Source organism: Pseudophryne corroboree, chromosome 4, assembly GCF_028390025.1.
Source record: "Pseudophryne corroboree isolate aPseCor3 chromosome 4, aPseCor3.hap2, whole genome shotgun sequence".
Lineage (NCBI taxonomy): Eukaryota > Metazoa > Chordata > Amphibia > Anura > Myobatrachidae > Pseudophryne > Pseudophryne corroboree.
In genome coordinates this window covers 855,527,904-855,551,445 of record NC_086447.1, presented here as the reverse complement: position 1 = coordinate 855,551,445, position 23,542 = coordinate 855,527,904, and the positions used below count along the sequence as shown (strand labels likewise).

General features: G+C 45.5%; 1 protein-coding gene across 18 annotated transcripts in view; it reads right to left on the bottom strand.

Moving 5' to 3' along the window:
* NRXN1 (neurexin 1) overlaps positions 1 to 23,542 on the bottom strand; it is a 1,686,961-nt gene that overhangs the window by 863,066 nt on the left and 800,353 nt on the right. For all 18 annotated transcript variants that reach the window (XM_063918664.1, XM_063918680.1, XM_063918665.1 and 15 more), the window contains one exon: positions 4,140 to 4,523. In XM_063918664.1, coding sequence (XP_063774734.1) covers positions 4,140 to 4,523 — 384 coding nt within the window. The remainder of the gene's footprint in view (positions 1 to 4,139; positions 4,524 to 23,542) is intronic.

Below are 23,542 nucleotides of genomic sequence, written 5' to 3'. Positions count from 1 at the left end.
GCTCAATCCTATCATCATCCGATGGCCACCAATCTCCTCCTTACCACAGCCTTAGGTATGAATACATGTACATTATGTACAGTATGTGTGCATATGTATGTATATGTGTGTGTATGTTTGTTGTGCTATGGATATATATTTTCCCCATGCATTTGCCACAGATTTTCATGGCATACTGTATCTTGGGGGTCATTCCGAGTTGTTCGCTCGTTGCCGATTTTTCGCAACGGAGCGATTAAGGCAAAAATGCGCATGCACATGGTACGCAGTGCGCATGCACTAAGTATTTTAGCACAAAACTTAGTAGATTTACTCACGTCCGAACGAAGAAATTTCAGTGTTGAAGTGATCGGAGTGTGATTGACAGGAAGTGGGTGTTTCTGGGCGGAAACTGCCCATTTTCTGGGAGTGTGCGGAAAAACGCAGGCGTGTCAGGGAAAAACGCGGGAGTGTCTGGAGAAACGGGGGAGTGGCTGGCCGAACGCTGGCGTGTGTGTGACGTCAAACCAGGAACGAAACTGACTGAACTGATCGCAGTGTAGGAGTAAGTCTCGAGCTACTCAGAAACTGCTAAGAAATTTCTATTCGCAATTCTGCTAATCTTTCGTTCGCAATTCTGCTAAGCTAAGATACACTCCCAGAGGGCGGCGGCTTAGCGTGTGCAATGCTGCTAAAAGCAGCTAGCGAGCGAACAACTCGGAATGACCCCCCTTATGCCCATATTATATAGCAACCCTGTTATTTAAATATCAAGGTATCAAGAATCGGTATCCGGATTATAGGTCGACCTTAATTAAGTCGACAGTACATACACGAGTGGTCGACATGCATTAGGTCGACATTGACAAATGGTCAACATGGTCATTGGGTTGACATGGGAAAGGTCGACAGTAATTACAGTCAACAGGTACAAAAAGGCCAACAGGTGCAGATGGTCGACACAGCTTTTCTTTTCTTTTTTTTTTCACACTTTACCATCCACGTGGATTACGATTGTGAATAGTAACCTGTGCTGAGTGCAGCAGAATGAGACACCACCATGTAAGGGGACGTGATACACCAATTGGGGTTCCGTATGTTGTGATGGTGAAAACAACACAAAAAAACCCCAAAGTGTGTGTCAACCTTTTTTGTGTCGACCATTTTTCATGTTGACCTTTCCAGTGTCGACCCTTTGTCCCTGTCGACTTTTGCAAGTGTCGATCTTTTGACCACGTCAACCTTACACATGTCTAGATTTTCATCATGTTGACCTTTGCCCTGTCGACCAATAGTTGTCAACTCTGTGATCCATACCCCAAGAAATCATCTACAGAGGAAATGTGTGTAACCCAGATACAGTCAGGATAACAGCTCATACAAACCTTGTGCATCTAAAGCAATCTATACAACTTTAATAAACAAGAAACAACTTGGCATCTGTATATCTATCTGAAAATGCAGCTTTCATACTCTGCGTCTCAATAAAAAGTACTCAATGAAACTTCCCAGAGCTCCTTGTTTGTAGATATTACTGACAATCAGAATTTTGTTGATATTTTGAGCAGATCCTGTGCGTTGGTGCTTGAATGAGACAAGATGGTGCTCCCTTTATATTGTGCTCTCCTCCTGCCTAACTATGCTGCTGAGTTTTATGAAACAAGACCGCAGTGATAAGTGTGCTGCAGCTCTAACATTACATTTCCTTTTGTTATGCCGTTCCAGCATTGTAAGATAATTTACACTTTGTGACATGAATCCACGCTGGCGGTTATATATAGAGTACCAGAATTTGCTGTGTGTTTTAAAGAGAAATGACATTTACTTGACGTGTAGATACATTGCAGTGCTCTTATGTGGGCTACGAATGACAGAATATGTGAACTCACTACCCACTGTGAAAGTTGTAAGCTAGGGGACGCTAGTTTGCAGTATGTTCTTGCTCTTGAGTTTGGGATCCACACTAACAGGATTGGAAAGGATTGTAGTCACATCACTCTGCAATTTAGTAACCAGTATAGTAAAGTCAGACACTCCTAGGTACCCTGCAAGAGCAGGAGAGCTGATGTGGACAATAGGGGTATCTGAAGATGACTGGATTTCACCATACAGTAGAGGGGGAGAGACAGGATCACATAATACTGATGCTAATTTCTTCTCATTACAGTTGTTTCTGTTGGCGGTGCCTCCCTCTTCTTGTAGCGGTGAGCCAACCAGGGGTTCACTTAGGGAAGCACCTGAAAGCAGTGGGACCTCCTGTAGCCCACCAGAGCAGATTTGCAAGATTGCTATCTACCAGGAATGCCTCATTGCAGTCAGTGGGCTAACAGACACGGGCATTTTGTTAAATATCATCCCTATAGAAAACCAGCAGGGGCTGGCAGACAGAAAGTAGGAGATATAGCTTTCTGCATTGGTACTTTTAAGGATACTTAATGGTACCCTTAAACATGTGGAAACAGCAGTTTCAACATATCTTAATGGCAGAATTTATTAATATATTTGCCCCTATATCTTATCCTCTTTTTGTCTAACCTTAAACATACAGTATATCTGAGGACATTCATTTTGGAAGTGATGTGTTCCTCTGGAGGAATAATAGTGGGAGGACCAGTATATTTGAGGACTTTCATTGGAAGTGGTGTATACCCCTGGCGGAATTATAGTGGGAGGACCAGTATACCTGAGGACATTTGTTTGGAAGTGGTGTGTTCCTCTGGAGGAATTAAAGTGGGAAGACCATTATACCTAAGGACATTCCTTTGGAAGTGGTATTTTCTCATGGTGTGTTCCCCTGGAGTAATTACAGTCGGAGGACCCCTGAATTTTGTTGTCTCATGATATTCACAGGGTGTTATCATTTTGTTTTCACTTTTTAACTATAACGCATAAGTTACAATCGTGAAGAATCATTTAAGTGTTTAGTATATTTTGTAAATCCAAAGAAATTCACAGAAAAATAAGTGCAAATAATAACACCGTGACATTTCTATATTTAGGGGTGGTGGGGGGAAACAGATGAGGGGGATAAATTGAGGGGTGGGAAATTAGTTATCATGTGTAGTAAAAAAGATATCCAGCACACATGTAGAGGGGGGGACGGACGGGACTGAGCCCTAGACTCAGGGACCATTTTCTCAGACTAGTATTAGGAGAGGTGGGATGTCACTTTGTACATCGTCAATGAAACAGAATATATGTGATTTGATAGACTGCACAAAATTGATTCAGTGCGCAAAATGACTTTGTTAAGTTGTGAAGAGAGCTGCCATTTTGTTTTATGCAGAGCTGAAAATGTGTCTTGCTTAATGTAAAATGCATGGTATATTGCTACAACTTAGTGACCATAAATACAGTACAGCATATAATCCATCGTGGTGCTACAGTAGATGCAACTTGTGGTATACTGCAATGTGGTGAGGAGCCATCTTGATGCAATTTACAACAAACTGCATCATGATGCCCTTGGACTGTGCACTTATCTGACAAGATTGACAAGTACTACAAGCAGTAGTTTTTAGATACGCTGCCTTCTTCTCCTATGCTGTGTTGTTGTTTTATATATATATATATAAATTTATTTTATTTTTTTCCACCAAACAAAGGCACTCACCAGGGTGTTTGCAACAAAGTCAATGAAGGTTTATTTACTCACATAGTGGAAGTCATCATGGCAGTCAATGTTTCGGTCATGGACAGTGACCTTCCTCAAGATACTATCCCACAGAGAGGCAGGTGTAACTCCCCAAGCATATACTTCCTCCTTATATACCCCTGACAATCAGTGGTCTTATAGCCACGCCCATTAGCACCCAGTGCGGCCTTGCTGCTGGCTCGGTGGAGACCTGCGTTCGCCACAGGTTCTATTCCCATTCTATGGATGTCGTGTACACCCACAAGTGGGAATAGTCCCTGTTGAGGGGGCAGGATGTAGGGAAGGTAATGTGAAGACCGCCGGTCACATAACTACACTATGCATAAATATATATATATATATATATATATATATATATATATATATATATATATAAATGTCTCCCGGATGGCAGGCATGAGAAGTGATTCTTTTCTCAGCTTTTTTTTATGTTAAACCATGTACTGTTTGGAAACGTATAATAGTAAAATGGAGAATGATAAAAAAAAAAAACCCAATAACTAACCTCTCTCACAAGAGCGGCCAAGGTATCCAGTCCCAGAACAATCACAGACGTATCGGTTCCATCCGTCTCTACATATACCATTATTTTTACATGGATTGTTAATGCAAGGCTTGGCCGTTTCTCGAGAACAGGAAGGTTTTACTCCAGCTGTGCTTTGAAGCTCGGCCATCTGGCGAATGTCTTTACTCTGTCCATCTATAAATAAGTCTCTTATGCATCCAACATATCCATAATTCAGCAGAGCAGTCCACACTTCAGTTGGGAAAACCAAACCAGCTTTATTTTCAGGCAAACCACCAAGATACAAGTCATCATCGAGGTCAAGAATTTCACTTTCACCAGGAGCTGTGTAAGGCGTGCGTATAGTATTGACAGATATGGTACCTATACACATAGGAAAATAAATAATGTTATTATTGCACATTTTACATTATGCTTTATACATCAATTTAAGTAAAAGTTTATTAAAATAGCACAGATATAAGGTAAATGTATAGGAATGACAGATGATATCTATAGATACATAACCTACAGTATGTTCCTACAGACCTATAAAGAACATTGGCACCAATCTAGCTGGAACACTTCCCTCCAAGATCTACCTTACAGTACATACTTTCTGTACCCATTACAAATTTAACCCTTCTTTTAATACATTCATAAACCAACCTACAGGCATATATTTATGCTCCCCATGCTCATATTGTTCAATCCTTGGCAGAGCCACAACAAGAAGGAGGTTGGGTACGATATACCAACAAGCAGGGGGTTGGGTACGATATACCAACAGTCAGCATTCCGGCAGTCAGAATCCTAACACATTTTAGTAAGTTAGGCTAACCTTACCCCTTACCCTCCCCCAAACCCTAAACCTCCCTACCCGCAGTCTAACCCTAACCCTCCTATCCTGCAACTTAGCCCTAACTCTCACCCTAGTGCCTAACCCTAACCACCCTCCTGCAGCCTAAGCCTAACCCTCCCTAATTGGTTCAGGATGCTGACCGTCAGGATTCCAGTATCGGGATTCTGAACGGTGTCGGGATTCCAGTGCCAGTCTTCAGATCACTGGCATCATGACCATCGGACTGCCAACTACATCCCCAAGAGGGAACTGTTCATTTATTTGCAGGAGGGAGACTACTGATTTGTTGGAATATTCCCACTGCCTGCAGGGTCTACTCCAGAACAATATGGTGTCACACCAATGTGTTGAAGTCCCAGCTGCAGCCACTGGTGCTGTGAAATGCAGTAAATGGGAGTGAACAGAACAGTTGTGTATCTCTATGTATATATCATTATTGATAACCTAAAAAAAGAACATTATGTACTGTACGTGCATTATGGGGGAAATGTATCAAGCCTTTTACAGAGTGGAAAGTGGACAAGTGGAGTAGTTATTAATAGCAACTTCATGATAAGTAGGCGCTTCTTGGTTGCTATGGGCAACTTCTCCACTTGTCCACTTCTTCTCTCTTTAGAGGATTGATATATCTCCCTCTACTTGTCAAAAGATTCTATTTTTGTGCTGCTAGCCTTTAAAAGAAGTGCCTCAAATCTACACAAGCATTCTGGGCCTGATGCAGAGTGGGTGCTGCGCCCATTGGCATACAGTAGTGTATCTTGGCATGGCTTTGCTTGCACATGCACAGACCATTGGGCATTACCCAAAGCCGTGTTGTTTGCAGGTTATCAGGGCAGGTGCAAAGAGTGGCTGGTGGTGATGATGGCTGGTGATGATAATAATAGCCATTTGCTTGTGATTGGCTGTTTGTGAATACATCACTAATGCTGATTGGTCATTTATTTATTGTTTGGGTACAGCGCTTAAAGTGGTCATAGAGAGGTGGTGGAACTCACCACCCCGGCGCGCATGCAACAAAGGTTTTGCGCGCACCCAAAAAAATGTGCGTGGTCTGAAAAAGAAGGAGGCATGGTCACACAATAGTATCCCCAATTAAAATTATGCCACACAGTAGCACAATCTTATTCACATTACACCACATAGTAGTGTCCCTTATTCATGTTATGACACACATTAGTGTCCCTTATACTGTACACAAAGCCCACAGTAGTAGCACCCCTTATATACATAATGCCTACAGCAGTAACGCCCCTTATACAATGCCCACAGTTGAAGTGCCCCTTATGCAATGTCCACTGTACTGGTAGTGCCCCTAGAGGTAGTGCCCCTTATATAGAGCCCATAGTAGTGATGCCCCTTATGCAATGCCCCCAGTAGTAGGGCTTCTTATGTCCCCAGGAGTGGTGCCCCTTATGAAGTGCCCCCTTTACAATGCCCTCATTAGTAATGCCCCAGTAGTAATGCCCTTAATAATAATGCCCCCAGTCGTTTAGTTATGTATGTAGTTATGCCCCTGTAGTTATGCCCCCAGTAGTTTAGCCCCCAGTGGTAATGCCCCTGTGGTTATGACCCCAGTACTTTAACCCCCTTATAGTCTAGCCCCCTGTAGTTATGCCCCCAGTAGTTTACCCCTTGTAGTTATGCCCCCAGTAGTTTAGCCCTCATGTAGTTTGCCTCATGTAGTTTAGCCCCCAGTGGTAATGCCCCCTGTAGTTTAGCCCCATGTAGTTAGCCCCCTGTAGTTTAGCCCCCCTGTAGTTTAGCCCCCCAGTAGTAATGCCTCCCAGTAGTAATGCCTCCCAGTAGTAATGCTCCCCAGTATGCCCCCAGTAGTAATGCCCCCTTGTAGTTTACACCCTTGTAGTTTGCCCCCAGAAGAAGTGCCGCAAATACATACAAACATATGTAAAAAACAAACAAAAAAACACAATACTCACCAAGCCCCGATCCCGCGTCCGACCGCTTCAGTCCTCCTGGCGTCCGCTCCTCAGCTCTATGGGAGAGATGTCATGATGTCTCTCCCATAGCGCACACTGACAGAGCCGGGAGCCGGAAGCAGGAGCTCAGTAGTGAGCTCCTGCCGTCGGCTTACGCTGTGGAGAGGGAGCCAGGTGCCCACTGGTAACACAATCTCAGTGGGCGCCCGGCATCTCCCTTGGTAAGGTAAGCCGGAGGAGGTGGAACTGCGTTCCGTCTCCAAGTGGAACTGACAGAACGCAGTTCTGCCCCGTTCCGGCTCCCTTAAACCCCTGTTTGGGTATATATTATGCTTTTTGTGAGCTTAGGTGTCTTTGACATGTGCCTTGTGTACACTGGACATTTATGCTACTGTTGAATTATATTAAGGGATTCAGTATGATTTCCTGACAGTTGGGATCCCGGCTCTGAGGAATATCAATGCCGGAATTCCGGCTGTCAAAATCATTGAGCGTAGCATGTCCCCTCGCGGGGTCACTGCACTCGCCATGCTTTGGGCTCGGTGGCAAGCTTAGCTCGCCGCACTATTATATTCCCCCTCAGGTGTGGTATGGACCATTACCCTAGTGGCAATACCGGGCAGCGGTTGGGATTTCGACCACCAGCATTTTGACTGCTGTTGGGATTTCGGCATCGGTACTTCGACAGCCGGGATTCCAACCGTCGGGAACTTAACTGCATCCTATACTAAGGCATATTAAAATGATTGCTGCTCAGCTTATGGTTGCAATTGCAGGTTTTTTTAGCAAATACAATTTGCAGGGGCAGATTAAGAGAGAAGGGGGCCTGTGTTCAGCCTTCATGCGGGCCCAACCCCTCTCTTAAAGGTGTACACGGCGAGCTGACTGTACCAGATTTCTATGAACAGTATGTGTATGTGTGGGTATAAATCTATACGAGTTGGTGACATATACTTTATTACATAAACTTTTATGTACTGTAGCTATTTAAAACAAATTGCTTAGGATAAGTGGTTCTCCGGCCAATCAGCTCCTAACTGTCATGTGTTTAAGAAATGACAATTGGGTGCTGATTGTCTGGAGCACCATTTATCGTACACAACAAGTTTTGAAAAGCTGAAACTTGTTTAGAAATTGACCCTTAAGTTTATCAGCCTTTCTGAGTTTTATGGACTTTTTACTAAAACTGATTGTCAATGTATTGCCTTGTTCCCACTGTCACATAGCTATTACGGGTCCGCCACAGGGTTAGGCTGGAGCACTGACTGGCCATTAAAAGTAATTACCAGTCGCCCAAGTAGCGTCTCATTTTGTGTGAGCTGCTGAGGTAGCGGAATCAGTGCAGGGAACAGTTACTATAGCCTCAATCCTGCTATTAGATGACATGTTACATAACGTGAACAATCAACACATTGTGACTGAGCCCTAACTATTATTTACAGTAAAAGAACACGTGATTGCTGCAGGCTTAAGGGACAATACACTAGGACGATAATGCCCGATTTAATCCGATTTTGTGCATTTGGTCCGATATATCGGATGAAATCGGTCATTTTGGAGGCGTTTCCGATCCAATCCGATGCGCGTTCCTGTGAGCATCGGATCGGACTCTCCAGATTGAAAGTGCTGCACATTCAATCTGGTCCAACCCCACAGGCATGGTTAGGATCGCCCAGGATTGCCCAAGATACATTGTATGCAAAAGGACAGCATACAATGTATCTTGGGCGATCCTGCCCCCAGGGAGGCTGCCTGGGGTGATCGCCCGCGACATGTCAGACGGACATGTCGCGATAGTGTATGGGGCCCTTTAAGTTGCTAAATTGTTGTTTGTTTATTTGTTTTAATCTGTGCTGAAACCAAGCATTTAGAAAGCCCCTGTGGAAGTTATGTGTCATCTTAGCAATGCAAGTTTTGTCCTATTAGAATGTTTCAAAACACCATTTTTTTCATGCTAGTTGTTATAGTTAATCTGTATAATCATTGCGGTAGTATTTATAGAACAGAAACCAATAGGGGTATTATTTATCATTCAGACTCTTTCATGATAGGGCTTTTTAACCATAAATTTGGAGAACTAAGTCTAAAACACACAGATAAATGTCTCATGTTTCCAGATACTGCAGCTGATGCAGTGAGTTTTACTGTAGTCTGTATTAGAGATGAGCGGGTTCGGTTTCTCTGAATCCGAACCCGCACGAACTTCATGTTTTTTTTCACGGGTCCGAGCGACTCGGATCTTCCCGCCTTGCTCGGTTAACCCGAGCGCGCCCGAACGTCATCATGACGCTGTCGGATTCTCGCGAGACTCGGATTCTATATAAGGAGCCGCGCGTCGCCGCCATTTTCACACGTGCATTGAGATTGATAGGGAGAGGACGTGGCTGGCGTCCTCTCCATTTAGATTAGGAGAGAGAGAGAGAGATTGACCTGAGGCTGATACTGTAGAAGAGAGTGCAGAGTTTAGTGACTGACCACAGTGACCACCAGCAGTGCAGTTGTTTTATTTAATATATCCGTTCTCTGCCTGAAAAAAACGGTACACACAGTGACTCAGTCACATACCATATCTGTGTGCACTGCTCAGCCCAGTGTGCTGCATGCCTGCATCATCTATGTATATATTATATATCTGACTGTGCTCAGCTCACACAGCTTATAATTGTGGGGGAGACTGGGGAGCACTGCAGTGCCAGTTATAGGTTATAGCAGGAGCCAGGAGTACAAGACAGTCACATACCATATCTGTGTGCACTGCTCAGCCCAGTGTGCTGCATCATCTATGTATATATTATATATCTGACTGTGCTCAGCTCACACAGCTTATAATTGTGGGGGAGACTGGGGAGCACTGCAGTGCCAGTTATAGGTTATAGCAGGAGCCAGGAGTACATAATATTATATTAAAATTAAACAGTGCACACTTTTGCTGCAGGAGTGCCACTGCCAGTGTGACTGACCAGTGACCTGACCACACTGACCACCAGTATAGTTAGTAGTATACTATATTGTGATTGCCTGAAAAAGTTAAACACTCGTCGTGTGACTTCACTTGTGTGGTGTTTTTTTTTTTATTCTATAAAAAACTCATTCTGCTGACAGACAGTGTCCAGCAGGTCCGTCTTTATATAATATATATACCTGTCCGGCTGCAGTAGTGATATATATATATTTTTTATATCATTATTTATCATCCAGTCGCAGCAGACTTAGTACGGTAGTTCACGGCTGTAGCTACCTCTGTGTCGGCACTCGGCAGTCCATCCATAATTGTATACCACCTACCCGTGGTTTTTTTTTCTTTCTTCTTTATACATACATACTACTACATCTCTTTATCAACCAGTCTATATTAGCAGCAGACACAGTACAGTACGGTAGTTCACGGCTGTGGCTACCTCTGTGTCGGCACTCGGCAGTCCGTCCATAATTGTATACCACCTAACCGTGGTTTTTTTTTCTTTCTTCTTTATACATACATACTACGACATCTCTTTATCAACCAGTCTATATTAGCAGCAGACACAGTACAGTACGGTAGTTCACAGCTGTGGCTACCTCTGTGTCGGCACTCGGCAGTCCGTCCATAATTGTATACCACCTAACCGTGGGTTTTTTTCTTTCTTCTTTATACATACATACTACGACATCTCTTTATCAACCAGTCTATATTAGCAGCAGACACAGTACAGTACGGTAGTTCACGGCTGTGGCTACCTCTGTGTCGGCACTCGGCAGTCCGTCCATAATTGTATACCACCTAACCGTGGTTTTTTTTTCTTTCTTCTTCATACATACATACTACGACATCTCTTTATCAACCAGTCTATATTAGCAGCAGACACAGTACAGTACGGTAGTTCACGGCTGTGGCTACCTCTGTGTCGGCACTCGGCAGTCCGTCCATAATTGTATACCACCTACCCGTGTTTTTTTTTTCTTTCTTCTTCATACATACATACTACTACATCTCTTTATCAACCAGTCTATATTAGCAGCAGACACAGTACAGTACGGTAGTTCACGGCTGTGGCTACCTCTGTGTCGGCACTCGGCAGTCCGTCCATAATTGTATACCACCTACCCGTGGTTTTTTTTTCTTTCTTCTTCATACATACATACTACGACATCTCTTTATCAACCAGTCTATATTAGCAGCAGACACAGTACAGTACGGTAGTTCACGGCTGTGGCTACCTCTGTGTCGGCACTCGGCAGTCCGTCCAAAATTGTATACCACCTAACCGTGGTTTTTTTTTCTTTCTTCTTCATACATACATACTACGACATCTCTTTATCAACCAGTCTATATTAGCAGCAGACACAGTACGGTAGTTCACGGCTGTAGCTACCTCTGTGTCGGCACTCGGCAGTCCGTCCATAATTGTATACCACCTAACCATGGTTTTTTTTTCTTTCTTCTTAATACATACATACTACGACATCTCTTTATCAACCAGTCTATATTAGCAGCAGACACAGTACAGTACGGTAGTTCACGGCTGTGGCTACCTCTGTGTCGGCACTCGGCAGTCCGTCCATAATTGTATACCACCTAACCGTGTTTTTTTTTTCTTTCTTCTTCATACATACATACTACGACATCTCTTTATCAACCAGTCTATATTAGCAGCAGACACAGTACAGTACGGTAGTTCACGGCTGTGGCTACCTCTGTGTCGGCACTCGGCAGTCCGTCCATAATTGTATACCACCTACCCGTGGTTTTTTTTTCTTTCTTCTTCATACATACATACTACTACATCTCTTTATCAACCAGTCTATATTAGTAGCAGACACAGTACAGTACGGTAGTTCACGGCTGTGGCTACCTCTGTGTCGGCACTCGGCAGTCCATCCATAATTGTATACCACCTACCCGTGGTTTTTTTTTCTTTCTTCTTCATACATACATACTACGACATCTCTTTATCAACCAGTCTATATTAGCAGCAGACACAGTACAGTACGGTAGTTCACGGCTGTGGCTACCTCTGTGTCGGCACTCGGCAGTCCGTCCATAATTGTATACCACCTAACCGTGGTTTTTTTTTCTTTCTTCTTCATACATACATACTACGACATCTCTTTATCAACCAGTCTATATTAGCAGCAGACACAGTACGGTAGTTCACGGCTGTAGCTACCTCTGTGTCGGCACTCGGCAGTCCGTCCATAATTGTATACTAGTATCCATCCATCTCCATTGTTTACCTGAGGTGCCTTTTAGTTGTGCCTATTAAAATATGGAGAACAAAAATGTTGAGGTTCCAAAATTAGGGAAAGATCAAGATCCACTTCCACCTCGTGCTGAAGCTGCTGCCACTAGTCATGGCCGAGACGATGAAATGCCAGCAACGTCGTCTGCCAAGGCCGATGCCCAATATCATAGTACAGAGCATGTCAAATCCAAAACACCAAATATCAGTAAAAAAAGGACTCCAAAACCTAAAATAAAATTGTCGTCGGAGAAGCGTAAACTTGCCAATATGCCATTTACCACACGGAGTGGCAAGGAACGGCTGAGGCCCTGGCCTATGTTCATGGCTAGTGGTTCAGCTTCACATGAGGATGGAGGCACTCAGCCTCTCGCTAGAAAAATGAAAAGACTCAAGCTGGCAAAAGCAGTAGCACCGCAAAGAACTGTGCGTTCTTCGAAATCCCAAATCCACAAGGAGAGTCCAATTGTGTCGGTTGCGATGCCTGACCTTCCCAACACTGGACGTGAAGAGCATGCGCCTTCCACCATTTGCACGCCCCCTGCAAGTGCTGGAAGGAGCACCCGCAGTCCAGTTCCTGATAGTCAGATTGAAGATGTCAGTGTTGAAGTACACCAGGATGAGGAGGATATGGGTGTTGCTGGCGCTGGGGAGGAAATTGACCAGGAGGATTCTGATGGTGAGGTGGTTTGTTTAAGTCAGGCACCCGGGGAGACACCTGTTGTCCGTGGGAGGAATATGGCCGTTGACATGCCTGGTGAAAATACCAAAAAAATCAGCTCTTCGGTGTGGAACTATTTCAACAGAAATGCGGACAACAGGTGTCAAGCCGTGTGTTCCCTTTGTCAAGCTGTAATAAGTAGGGGTAAGGACGTTAACCACCTCGGAACATCCTCCCTTATACGTCACCTGCAGCGCATTCATAATAAGTCAGTGACAAGTTCAAAAACTTTGGGTGACAGCGGAAGCAGTCCACTGACCAGTAAATCCCTTCCTCTTGTAACCAAGCTCACGCAAACCACACCACCAACTCCCTCAGTGTCAATTTCCTCCTTCCCCAGGAATGCCAATAGTCCTGCAGGCAATGTCACTGGCAATTCTGACGAGTCCTCTCCTGCCTGGGATTCCTCCGATGCATCCTTGCGTGTAACGCCTACTGCTGCTGGCGCTGCTGTTGTTGCTGCTGGGAGTCGATGGTCATCCCAGAGGGGAAGTCGTAAGCCCACTTGTACTACTTCCAGTAAGCAATTGACTGTTCAACAGTCCTTTGCGAGGAAGATGAAATATCACAGCAGTCATCCTGCTGCAAAGCGGATAACTGAGGCCTTGACAACTATGTTGGTGTTAGACGTGCGTCCGGTATCCGCCGTTAGTTCACAGGGAACTAGACAATTTATTGAGGCAGTGTGCCCCCGTTACCAAATACCATCTAAGTTCCACTTCTCTAGGCAGGCGATACCGAGAATGTACACGGACCTCAGAAAAAGACTCACCAGTGTCCTAAAAAATGCAGTTGTACCCAATGTCCACTTAACCACGGACATGTGGACAAGTGGAGCAGGGCAGGGTCAGGACTATATGACTGTGACAGCCCACTGGGTAGATGTATGGACTCCCGCCGCAAGAACAGCAGCGGCGGCACCAGTAGCAGCATCTCGCAAACGCCAACTCTTTCCTAGGCAGGCTACGCTTTGTATCACCGCTTTCCAGAATACGCACACAGCTGAAAACCTCTTACGGCAACTGAGGAAGATCATCGCGGAATGGCTTACCCCAATTGGACTCTCCTGTGGATTTGTGGCATCGGACAACGCCAGCAATATTGTGTGTGCATTAAATATGGGCAAATTCCAGCACGTCCCATGTTTTGCACATACCTTGAATTTGGTGGTGCAGAATTATTTAAAAAACGACAGGGGCGTGCAAGAGATGCTGTCGGTGGCCAGAAAAATTGCGGGACACTTTCGGCGTACAGGCACCACGTACAGAAGACTGGAGCACCACCAAAAACTACTGAACCTGCCCTGCCATCATCTGAAGCAAGAAGTGGTAACGAGGTGGAATTCAACCCTCTATATGCTTCAGAGGTTGGAGGAGCAGCAAAAGGCCATTCAAGCCTATACAATTGAGCACGATATAGGAGGTGGAATGCACCTGTCTCAAGCGCAGTGGAGAATGATTTCAACGTTGTGCAAGGTTCTGCTGCCCTTTGAACTTGCCACACGTGAAGTCAGTTCAGACACTGCCAGCCTGAGTCAGGTCATTCCCCTCATCAGGCTTTTGCAGAAGAAGCTGGAGACATTGAAGGAGGAGCAAACACGGAGCGATTCCGCTAGGCATGTGGGACTTGTGGATGGAGCCCTTAATTCGCTTAACAAGGATTCACGGGTGGTCAATCTGTTGAAATCAGAGCACTACATTTTGGCCACCGTGCTCGATCCTAGATTTAAAGCCTACCTTGGATCTCTCTTTCCGGCAGACACAAGTCTGCTGGGGTTGAAAGACCTGCTGGTGAGAAAATTGTCAAGTCAAGCGGAACGCGACCTGTCAACATCTCCTCCTTCACATTCTCCCGCAACTGGGGGTGCGAGGAAAAGGCTCAGAATTCCGAGCCCACCCGCTGGCGGTGATGCAGGGCAGTCTGGAGCGACTGCTGATGCTGACATCTGGTCCGGACTGAAGGACCTGACAACGATTACGGAGTATACGGACATGTCGTCTACTGTCACTGCATATGATTCTCTCACCATTGAAAGAATGGTGGAGGATTATATGAGTGACCGCATCCAAGTAGGCACGTCACACAGTCCATACTTATACTGGCAGGAAAAAGAGGCAATTTGGAGGCCATTGCACAAACTGGCTTTATTCTACCTAAGTTGCCCTCCCACAAGTGTGTACTCCGAAAGAGTGTTTAGTGCCGCCGCTCACCTAGTCAGCAATCGGCGTACGAGGTTACATCCAGAAAATGTGGAGAAGATGATGTTCATTAAAATGAATTATAATCAATTCCTCCGCGGAGACATTGACCAGCAGCAATTGCCTCCACAAAGTACACAGGGAGCTGAGATGGTGGATTCCAGTGGGGACGAATTGATAATCTGTGAGGAGGGGGATGTACACGGTGATATATCGGAGGGTGATGATGAGGTGGACATCTTGCCTCTGTAGAGCCAGTTTGTGCAAGGAGAGATTAATTGCTTCTTTTTTGGGGGGGTCCAAACCAACCCGTCATATCAGTCACAGTCGTGTGGCAGACCCTGTCACTGAAATGATGGGTTGGTTAAAGTGTGCATGTCCTGTTTTGTTTATACAACATAAGGGTGGGTGGGAGGGCCCAAGGACAATTCCATCTTGCACCTCTTTTTTCTTTTCTTTTTCTTTGCGTCATGTGCTGTTTGGGGAGGGTTTTTTGGAAGGGACATCCTGCGTGACACTGCAGTGCCACTCCTAAATGGGCCCGGTGTTTGTGTCGGCCACTAGGGTCGCTAATCTTACTCACACAGTCAGCTACCTCATTGCGCCTCTTTTTTTCTTTGCGTCATGTGCTGATTGGGGAGGGTTTTTTGGAAGGGACATCCTGCGTGACACTGCAGTGCCACTCCTAAATGGGCCCGGTGTTTGTGTCGGCCACTAGGGTCGCTAATCTTACTCACACAGTCAGCTACCTCATTGCGCCTCTTTTTTTCTTTGCGTCATGTGCTGATTGGGGAGGGTTTTTTGGAAGGGACATCCTGCGTGACACTGCAGTGCCACTCCTAAATGGGCCCGGTGTTTGTGTCGGCCACTAGGGTCGCTAATCTTACTCACACAGTCAGCTACCTCATTGCGCCTCTTTTTTTCTTTGCGTCATGTGCTGATTGGGGAGGGTTTTTTGGAAGGGACATCCTGCGTGACACTGCAGTGCCACTCCTAAATGGGCCCGGTGTTTGTGTCGGCCACTAGGGTCGCTAATCTTACTCACACAGTCAGCTACCTCATTGCGCCTCTTTTTTTCTTTGCGTCATGTGCTGATTGGGGAGGGTTTTTTGGAAGGGACATCCTGCGTGACACTGCAGTGCCACTCCTAAATGGGCCCGGTGTTTGTGTCGGCCACTAGGGTCGCTAATCTTACTCACACAGTCAGCTACCTCATTGCGCCTCTTTTTTTCTTTGCGTCATGTGCTGATTGGGGAGGGTTTTTTGGAAGGGACATCCTGCGTGACACTGCAGTGCCACTCCTAAATGGGCCCGGTGTTTGTGTCGGCCACTAGGGTCGCTTATCTTACTCACACAGTCAGCTACCTCATTGCGCCTCTTTTTTTCTTTGCGTCATGTGCTGATTGGGGAGGGTTTTTTGGAAGGGACATCCTGCGTGACACTGCAGTGCCACTCCTAGATGGGCCAGGTGTTTGTGTCGGCCACTAGTGTCGCTTAGCTTAGTCATCCAGCGACCTTGGTGCAAATTTTAGGACTAAAAATAATATTGTGAGGTGTGAGGTATTCAGAATAGACTGAAAATGAGTGGAAATTATGGTTTTTGAGGTTAATAATAATATGGGATCAAAATGACCCCCAAATTCTATGATTTAAGCTGTTTTTTAGTGTTTTTTTTAAAAAACACCCGAATCCAAAACACACCCGAATCCGACAAAAAAAATTCGGTGAGGTTTTGCCAAAACGCGGTCGAACCCAAAACACGGCCGCGGAACCGAACCCAAAACCAAAACACAAAACCCGAAAAATTTCAGGCGCTCATCTCTAGTCTGTATGCAGAGCCAGGGTTGGACTGGACCACAGGGGTACAGGGGAAACCACCGGTGGGCCCTACTACCTGGGGCTTCACCCCCTCCTCTAGGGATCAGGTTCCAGACTGTGCTGTTACTAATCTAGTACATTATCATGCATGCACTAAAGTATTTACTGTATATATTTATCAAGGGGACTAACACTTTGGACATGCGGGGGTGCTTTTTGGCTCACCGGGTGTCACTGGATCCAGCAGCTCCTTAAATTGTATATCAGAGCTCCTCACAGTGACTTTAAAAAGTAACACTTAGTGATTATGTCTATGTAAAAAAATAATATATATATATATATATATATATATATATATATAAAATGACATTATTTATTTCTTACTGGTTTTCTTCTCACATTCTGGATAATTGGTTTCGAAATAAAAGATTCCAAACCTCTTGTTAGAATCTGTGCGGAGTTTTTGCCTTATTATTAGAAACAATTGTAAGCCCAAGAATGACGCTAAAGAATGGTTTTGTCACGCTCATTTAATTATTTTTTTTTACACTTCCTTTACTAAGATGACCTCTTAAGCCTGTGCAACCATTATGCAAATCGGAACTTTAATCAAGCTAAATTATTAAAGCTGATTTCAATAGCTTGGAATATTATAGGTCTTCAATTCTTCAATGACGTTCTCTGCTTTAATTTCACAGCTCCATCACAAAGAACTCTACCTATCTAAGGTCAAGTCTCTTTGGATTCAAGGCTATTAAAACTGGCTCTGGAATTAATTACATTTGTATATCAGTAACCTTTGACCCCCTCATCCATACTAAATAGATGGATAGATGAGAAACTGTCAAGAAGCTCATCTGCATATCTCCACCCACAATCCCCCAAAGTCTAAAAAAAAATGGGATGTGCTTTCAAATTCATGTCTCGAACTTGCTATAAAAAATGTTCGGCTCCCCCATATTGTATTTTCAGACTTGTTCTGACCATCAGTACAAACCTCTAGCCATAAGGTTAGGTAAAGAAAAGCCCTTTACTGCCTCGAGAAGCTTTTATCCATCTTTAATATAGAATCAGAGAATACCATGGCTGATTTATTCATATAAATGAAACTATTTACATTGCAATTGCTTCATAAAAGAGATATATCAATAGGGAATAAGGTAGAAGCATAGCAATCGCTTATTTACCATATGAAGTCTTTATAGAAAAAAAAAACTAGACTAAATTTAGCAAATAAAACTGACTCTTGAATGATTTAGGGATATTATGTCTCCTTTCCTTATGAAATGTACGTTATTTTTGGCATTACTGCATTATCATATACAGTAAGCTGTAGAACTAATAAATACTGTACAATATTGAACACATATTGCTCCTGCAAACAAAGGGGCAGATGTATTAACCTGGAGAAGGCATAAGGAAGTGATAAACCGGTGATAAGTACAGGGTGATAAAGGCACCAGCCAATCAGCTCCAATATGTAAATTAACAGTTGGGAGCTGATTGGCTGCTGCATATATCACCTTGCACTTATCACTGGTTTATCACTTCCTTATGCCGTCTCCAGGTTTAATAAATATGCCCCATTATTCATAACAGAGAAAAATAATATTTTATAAATGGGACTTCTCTGCTTATGTATTTTATTTAGATAGGGGCTGATTAACAGCTGGACGCAGCCGCGCATCCATACGCAGCGGTCGCGTCCTCTTGGTCTGCGCACGCGAACTGTCCGCAGTGTGCATGCACGACCCTTCTCCTGATGGCTGCATCCAGGAAGGATGTTGCTGCAAGATGATTGACAGCGGTGGGCAATCGCGGGCCGGCAACGCAGCGTTGGCGGTTCATGGTGGGATGAATGGGGGCATTCTGGGAGCATTTTTGGGGCCGCTCCTATTAAAAAAATGGAGGCGGACCGCCGGACAGCGCGCCAGGGGTCAACCTTAATTCGATGTGTCTGAAAAGTAATTGCGGACACATTAGGAGGCGCCCTTCACACATGCTGGAAGATCTTCCCTGTGCTGGGTAGCCCCCCCAGCATGTGAGGAGATGGACGCAGATCTGGCTGCGTATGCAGTGATCCGTGTCCATCTCTGAATCAAGTTTATAGTCCTTTCTCCTCATGAAATGTAGAACTCACGCTGAATATGAATAAGCACTGCCTGCTTACCTATACTCTAATGTTTGCAGTGTCGGACTGGGGCATGTAGGGCCCACCGGGGGAATGCAGTAGTAGGGGCCCATGTTTGGGGGTGTGGCCAGTCTCTAGAGGGGGTGTGTCCAGCCACCACATTGGTTTGCCTAACCATTTTGCAAGTGTTAGTCCCACAGATAAATAATAAGATTTTACTCACCGGTAAATCTATTTCTCGTAGTCCGTAGTGGATGCTGGGACTCCGTAAGGATCATGGGGATTAGCGGCTCCGCAGGACACTGGGCACAACTAAATAAAGCTTTAGGACTACCTGGTGTGTGCTGGCTCCTCCCACTAAGACCCTCCTCCAGACCTCAGTTAGGATACTGTGCCCGGAAGAGCTGACACAATAAGGAAGGATTTTGAATCCCGGGTAAGACTCATACCAGCCACACCAATCACACCGTATAACTCGTGATACTATACCCAGTTAACAGTATGAAATATAACTGAGCCTCTCAACAGATGGCTCAACAATAACCCTTTAGCTAGGCAATAACTATAAACAAGTATTGCAGACAATCCGCACTTGGGATGGGCGCCCAGCATCCACTACGGACTACGAGAAATAGATTTACCGGTGAGTAAAATCTTATTTTCTCTGACGTCCTAAGTGGATGCTGGGACTCAGTAAGGACCATGGGGATTATACCAAAGCTCCCAAATGGGCGGGAGAGTGCGGATGACTCTGCAGCACCGAATGAGCAAACTCTAGGTCCTCCTCAGCCAGGGTATCAAACTTGTAGACTCCTACAAAAATGTTTTAACTCGACCAAGTAACAGCTCGGCAAAGTTGTAAAGCCGAGACCCCACGGGCAGCCGCCCAAGAAGAGCCCACTTTCCTCGTGGAATGGGCTTTTACAGATTTAGGCTGCGGCAGTCCAGCCGCAGAATGTGCAAGTTGAATCATGCTACAGATCCAGCGAGCAATCGTCTGCTTAGAAGCAGGAGCACCCAGCTTGCTGGATGCATACAGGAGAAATAGCGAGTCAGTTTTCCTGACTCCAGCTGTCCTGGAAACATATACTTTTCAGGGCCCTGACTACATCCAGTAACTTGGAATCCTCCAAGTCCCAAGTAGCCGCAAGCACCACAATAGGTTGGTTCACATGAAAAACTGATACCACCGTAAGAAGGAATTGGGAACTAGTCCTCAATTCCGCCTTATCCATATAAAATACAGATAAGGGCTTTTGTATGACAAAGCCGCCAATTCTGATACACGCCTGGCCGACGCCAAGGCCCACAGAATGACCACTTTCCACGTGAGGTATTATAGCTCCACGGATTTAAGAGGCTCAACCCAATGCGACTTCAGGAAATCCAACACCACGTTGAGATCCCACGGTGCCACTGGAGGCACAACGGGGGCTGACTATGCAGCACTCCCTTAACAAAAGTCTGAACTTCAGGCAGTGAAGCCAGTTCAATTTTTGGAAGAAAATCGATAGAGCCGAAATCTGGACCTTAATGGAACCCAATTTTAGGCCCATAGTCACCTCTGACTGTAGGAAGTGCAGAAATCGACCTAGCTGAAATTTCTCATTTGGGGCCTTCCTGGCCTCACAGTACGCAACATATTTCCGCCATATGCGGTGATAATGGTTTGCGTTCACTTCTTTCCTAGCTGTAAATAGCGTAGGGATAACTTCCTCCGTAATTCCCTTTTCCTTCAGAATCCGGCGTTCAACCGCCATGCCGTCAACGCAGCCGCGGTACGTCTTGGAACAGACAGGCCCCCTGCTGCAGCAGGTCCTGTCTGAGCGGCAGAGGCCATGGGTCCTCTGAGATCATTTCTTGGAGTTCTGGTTACCAAGCTCTTCTTGGCCAACCCGGAACAATGAGTATAGTTCTTACTCCTCTCCTTCTTATTATTCTCATTACCCTGGGTAAGAGAGGCAGAGAAGGGAACACATACACCGACTGGTACACCCACAGTGTTACCAGAGCGTCCACAGCTATCGCCTGAGGGTCCTTGACCTGGCGCAATATCTTTGTAACTTTTAGTTGAGGTGGGACGCCATCATGTCCACCTGTGGCCTTTCCCAATGGTGTACAATCATTTGGAAGACTTCTGGATGAAGTACCCACTCTCCCGGGTGGAGGTCGTGTCTTCTGAGAAAGTCTGCTTCTCAGTTGTCCACTCCGGGAATGAACACTGCTGACAGTGCTAACACATGATTTTCCACCCATCGGAGAATCCTTGTGGCTTCTGCCATCGCCATCCTGCTTCTTGTGCCGCCCTGTCGGTTTACATGAGCGACCGCCGTGATGTTGTCTGACTGGATCAGCATCGGCCGGTGTTGAAGCAGGGTCTAGCCTGACTTAGGGCATTGTAAATGGCCCTCAGTTCCAGAATATTTATGTGTAGGGAAGTCTCCTGACTTTTCCATACCCTTGGAAGTTCCTTCCCTGTGTGACTGCCCCCCAGCCTCGAAGGCTGGCATCCATGGTCACCAGGACCCAGTCCTGTATGCCGAATCTGCGGCCCCCTAGAAGATGAGCACTCTGCAGCCACCACAACAGCGACACCCTGACCCTTGGAGACAGGGTTAACCGCCGATGCATCTGAAGATGCGACCCGGACCACTTGTCCAACAGATCCCACTGGAAAATCCTTGCATGGGACCTGGCGAATGGAATTTCTTCGTAAGAAGCTACCATCTTTCCCAGGGCTCGCATGCATTGATGCACCGACACCTGTATACGTATTAGGAGGTCTCTGTCTAGAGACAACAACTCCTTGGACTTCTCCTCCGGGAGAAACCCTTTTTATCCTGTTCTGTGTCCAGAACCATACCCAGGAACAGTAGACGCGTCGTAGGAACCAGCTGCGACTTTGGAATATTCAGAATCCAGCCGTACTGTTGTAGCACTTCCCGAGATAGTGCTACTCCGACGAACAACTGCTTCCTGGACCTCGCCTTTATAAGGAGATCGTCCAAGTACGGGATTATTATTTCGGCCATTACCTTGGTAAATACCTCGGTGCCGGGGACAGAGCAACGGCAACGTCTGGAATTGGTAATGACAATCCTGTACCACAATATTGAGGTACTCCTGGTGAAGAGGGTAAATAGGGACATGCAGGTAATCATCCTTGATGTCCAGTGATACCATGAAATTCTCCAGGCTTGCAATAATCGCCCTGAGCGATTCCATTTTGAACTTGAACCTTTGTATATAAGTGTTCAAGGCTTTCAATTTTAGAAGTGGTCTCACCGAACCATCTGGTTTCGGTACCACATCATTTTGGAATAGTAACCCCGGCCTTGTTGAAGGAGGGGTACCTTGATTTCACCTGCTGGAAGTACAGCTTGTGAATTGCCGCCAGTACTACCTTTCTCCGAGGGCAGCAGGCAAGGCTGATGTGAGGTAACGGCGAGGGGGAGTCGCCTCAAACTCCAGCCTATATCCCTGTGATACTATTTGCAGAACCTAGGGATCCACCTGTGGGCAAGCCCACTGGTCCCTGAAGTTCCCGAGAGGCGCCCCTACCACACCTGTCTCCACCTGTGGAGCCCCAGCGTCATGCTGTGGACTCAGAGGAAGCGGGGGAAGATTTTTGATCCTGGGAACTGGCTGCTGGTGCAGCTTTTTCCTTCTTCCCTTGTCTCTGTGCAGAAAGGAAGCGCCTTTGACCCGCTTGCTTTTCTGAAGCCGAAAGGACTGTACCTGAAAATACAGGCTTTGAGGGAACCTGAGGTAAAAAAAATTCTTCCCAGCTGTTGCTGTGGATACGAGGTCCCAGAGACCATCCCCAAACAATTCCTCACCCTTATAAGGCAGAATCTCCATGTGCCTTTTACAGGCAGCATCACCTGTCCACTGCCGGGTTTCTAATACCCTCCTGGCAGAATGGACATTGCATTAATTCTGGATGCCAGCCGGTAAATATCCCTCTGTGCATCCTTTATATATAAGACGACGTCTTTAATATGCTCTATGTTAGCAAAATATTATCCCTGTCTTAGAGTATTAATATTATCTGACAGGGTATCAGACCACGCTGCAGCAGCACTATTTATGCTGAGGCAATTGCAGGTCTCAGTATATAACCTGAGTGTGTATATACAGACTTCAGGATAGCCTCCTGCTTTTTATCAGCAGGTTCCTTCAAGGTGGCCGTATCCTAAGACGGCAGTGCCACCTTTTTTGACAAACGTGTGAGCGCCTTATCCACCCTAAGGGATATCTCCCAACGTGACCTATCCTCTGGCGGGAAAGGGTACGCCATCAGTAACTTTTTAGAAATTACCAGTTTCTTATCGGGGGAACCCACGCTTCTTTACACACTTCATTCATTCATCTGATGGGGGAACAAAACACTGGCTGCTTTTTCTCCCCAAAAATAAAACCCCTTTAATGTGGTACTTGGGTTCATGTCAGAAAATGCGTAACACATTTTTCATTGCCGAGATCATGTAACGGATGTTCCTAGTGGATTGTGTATA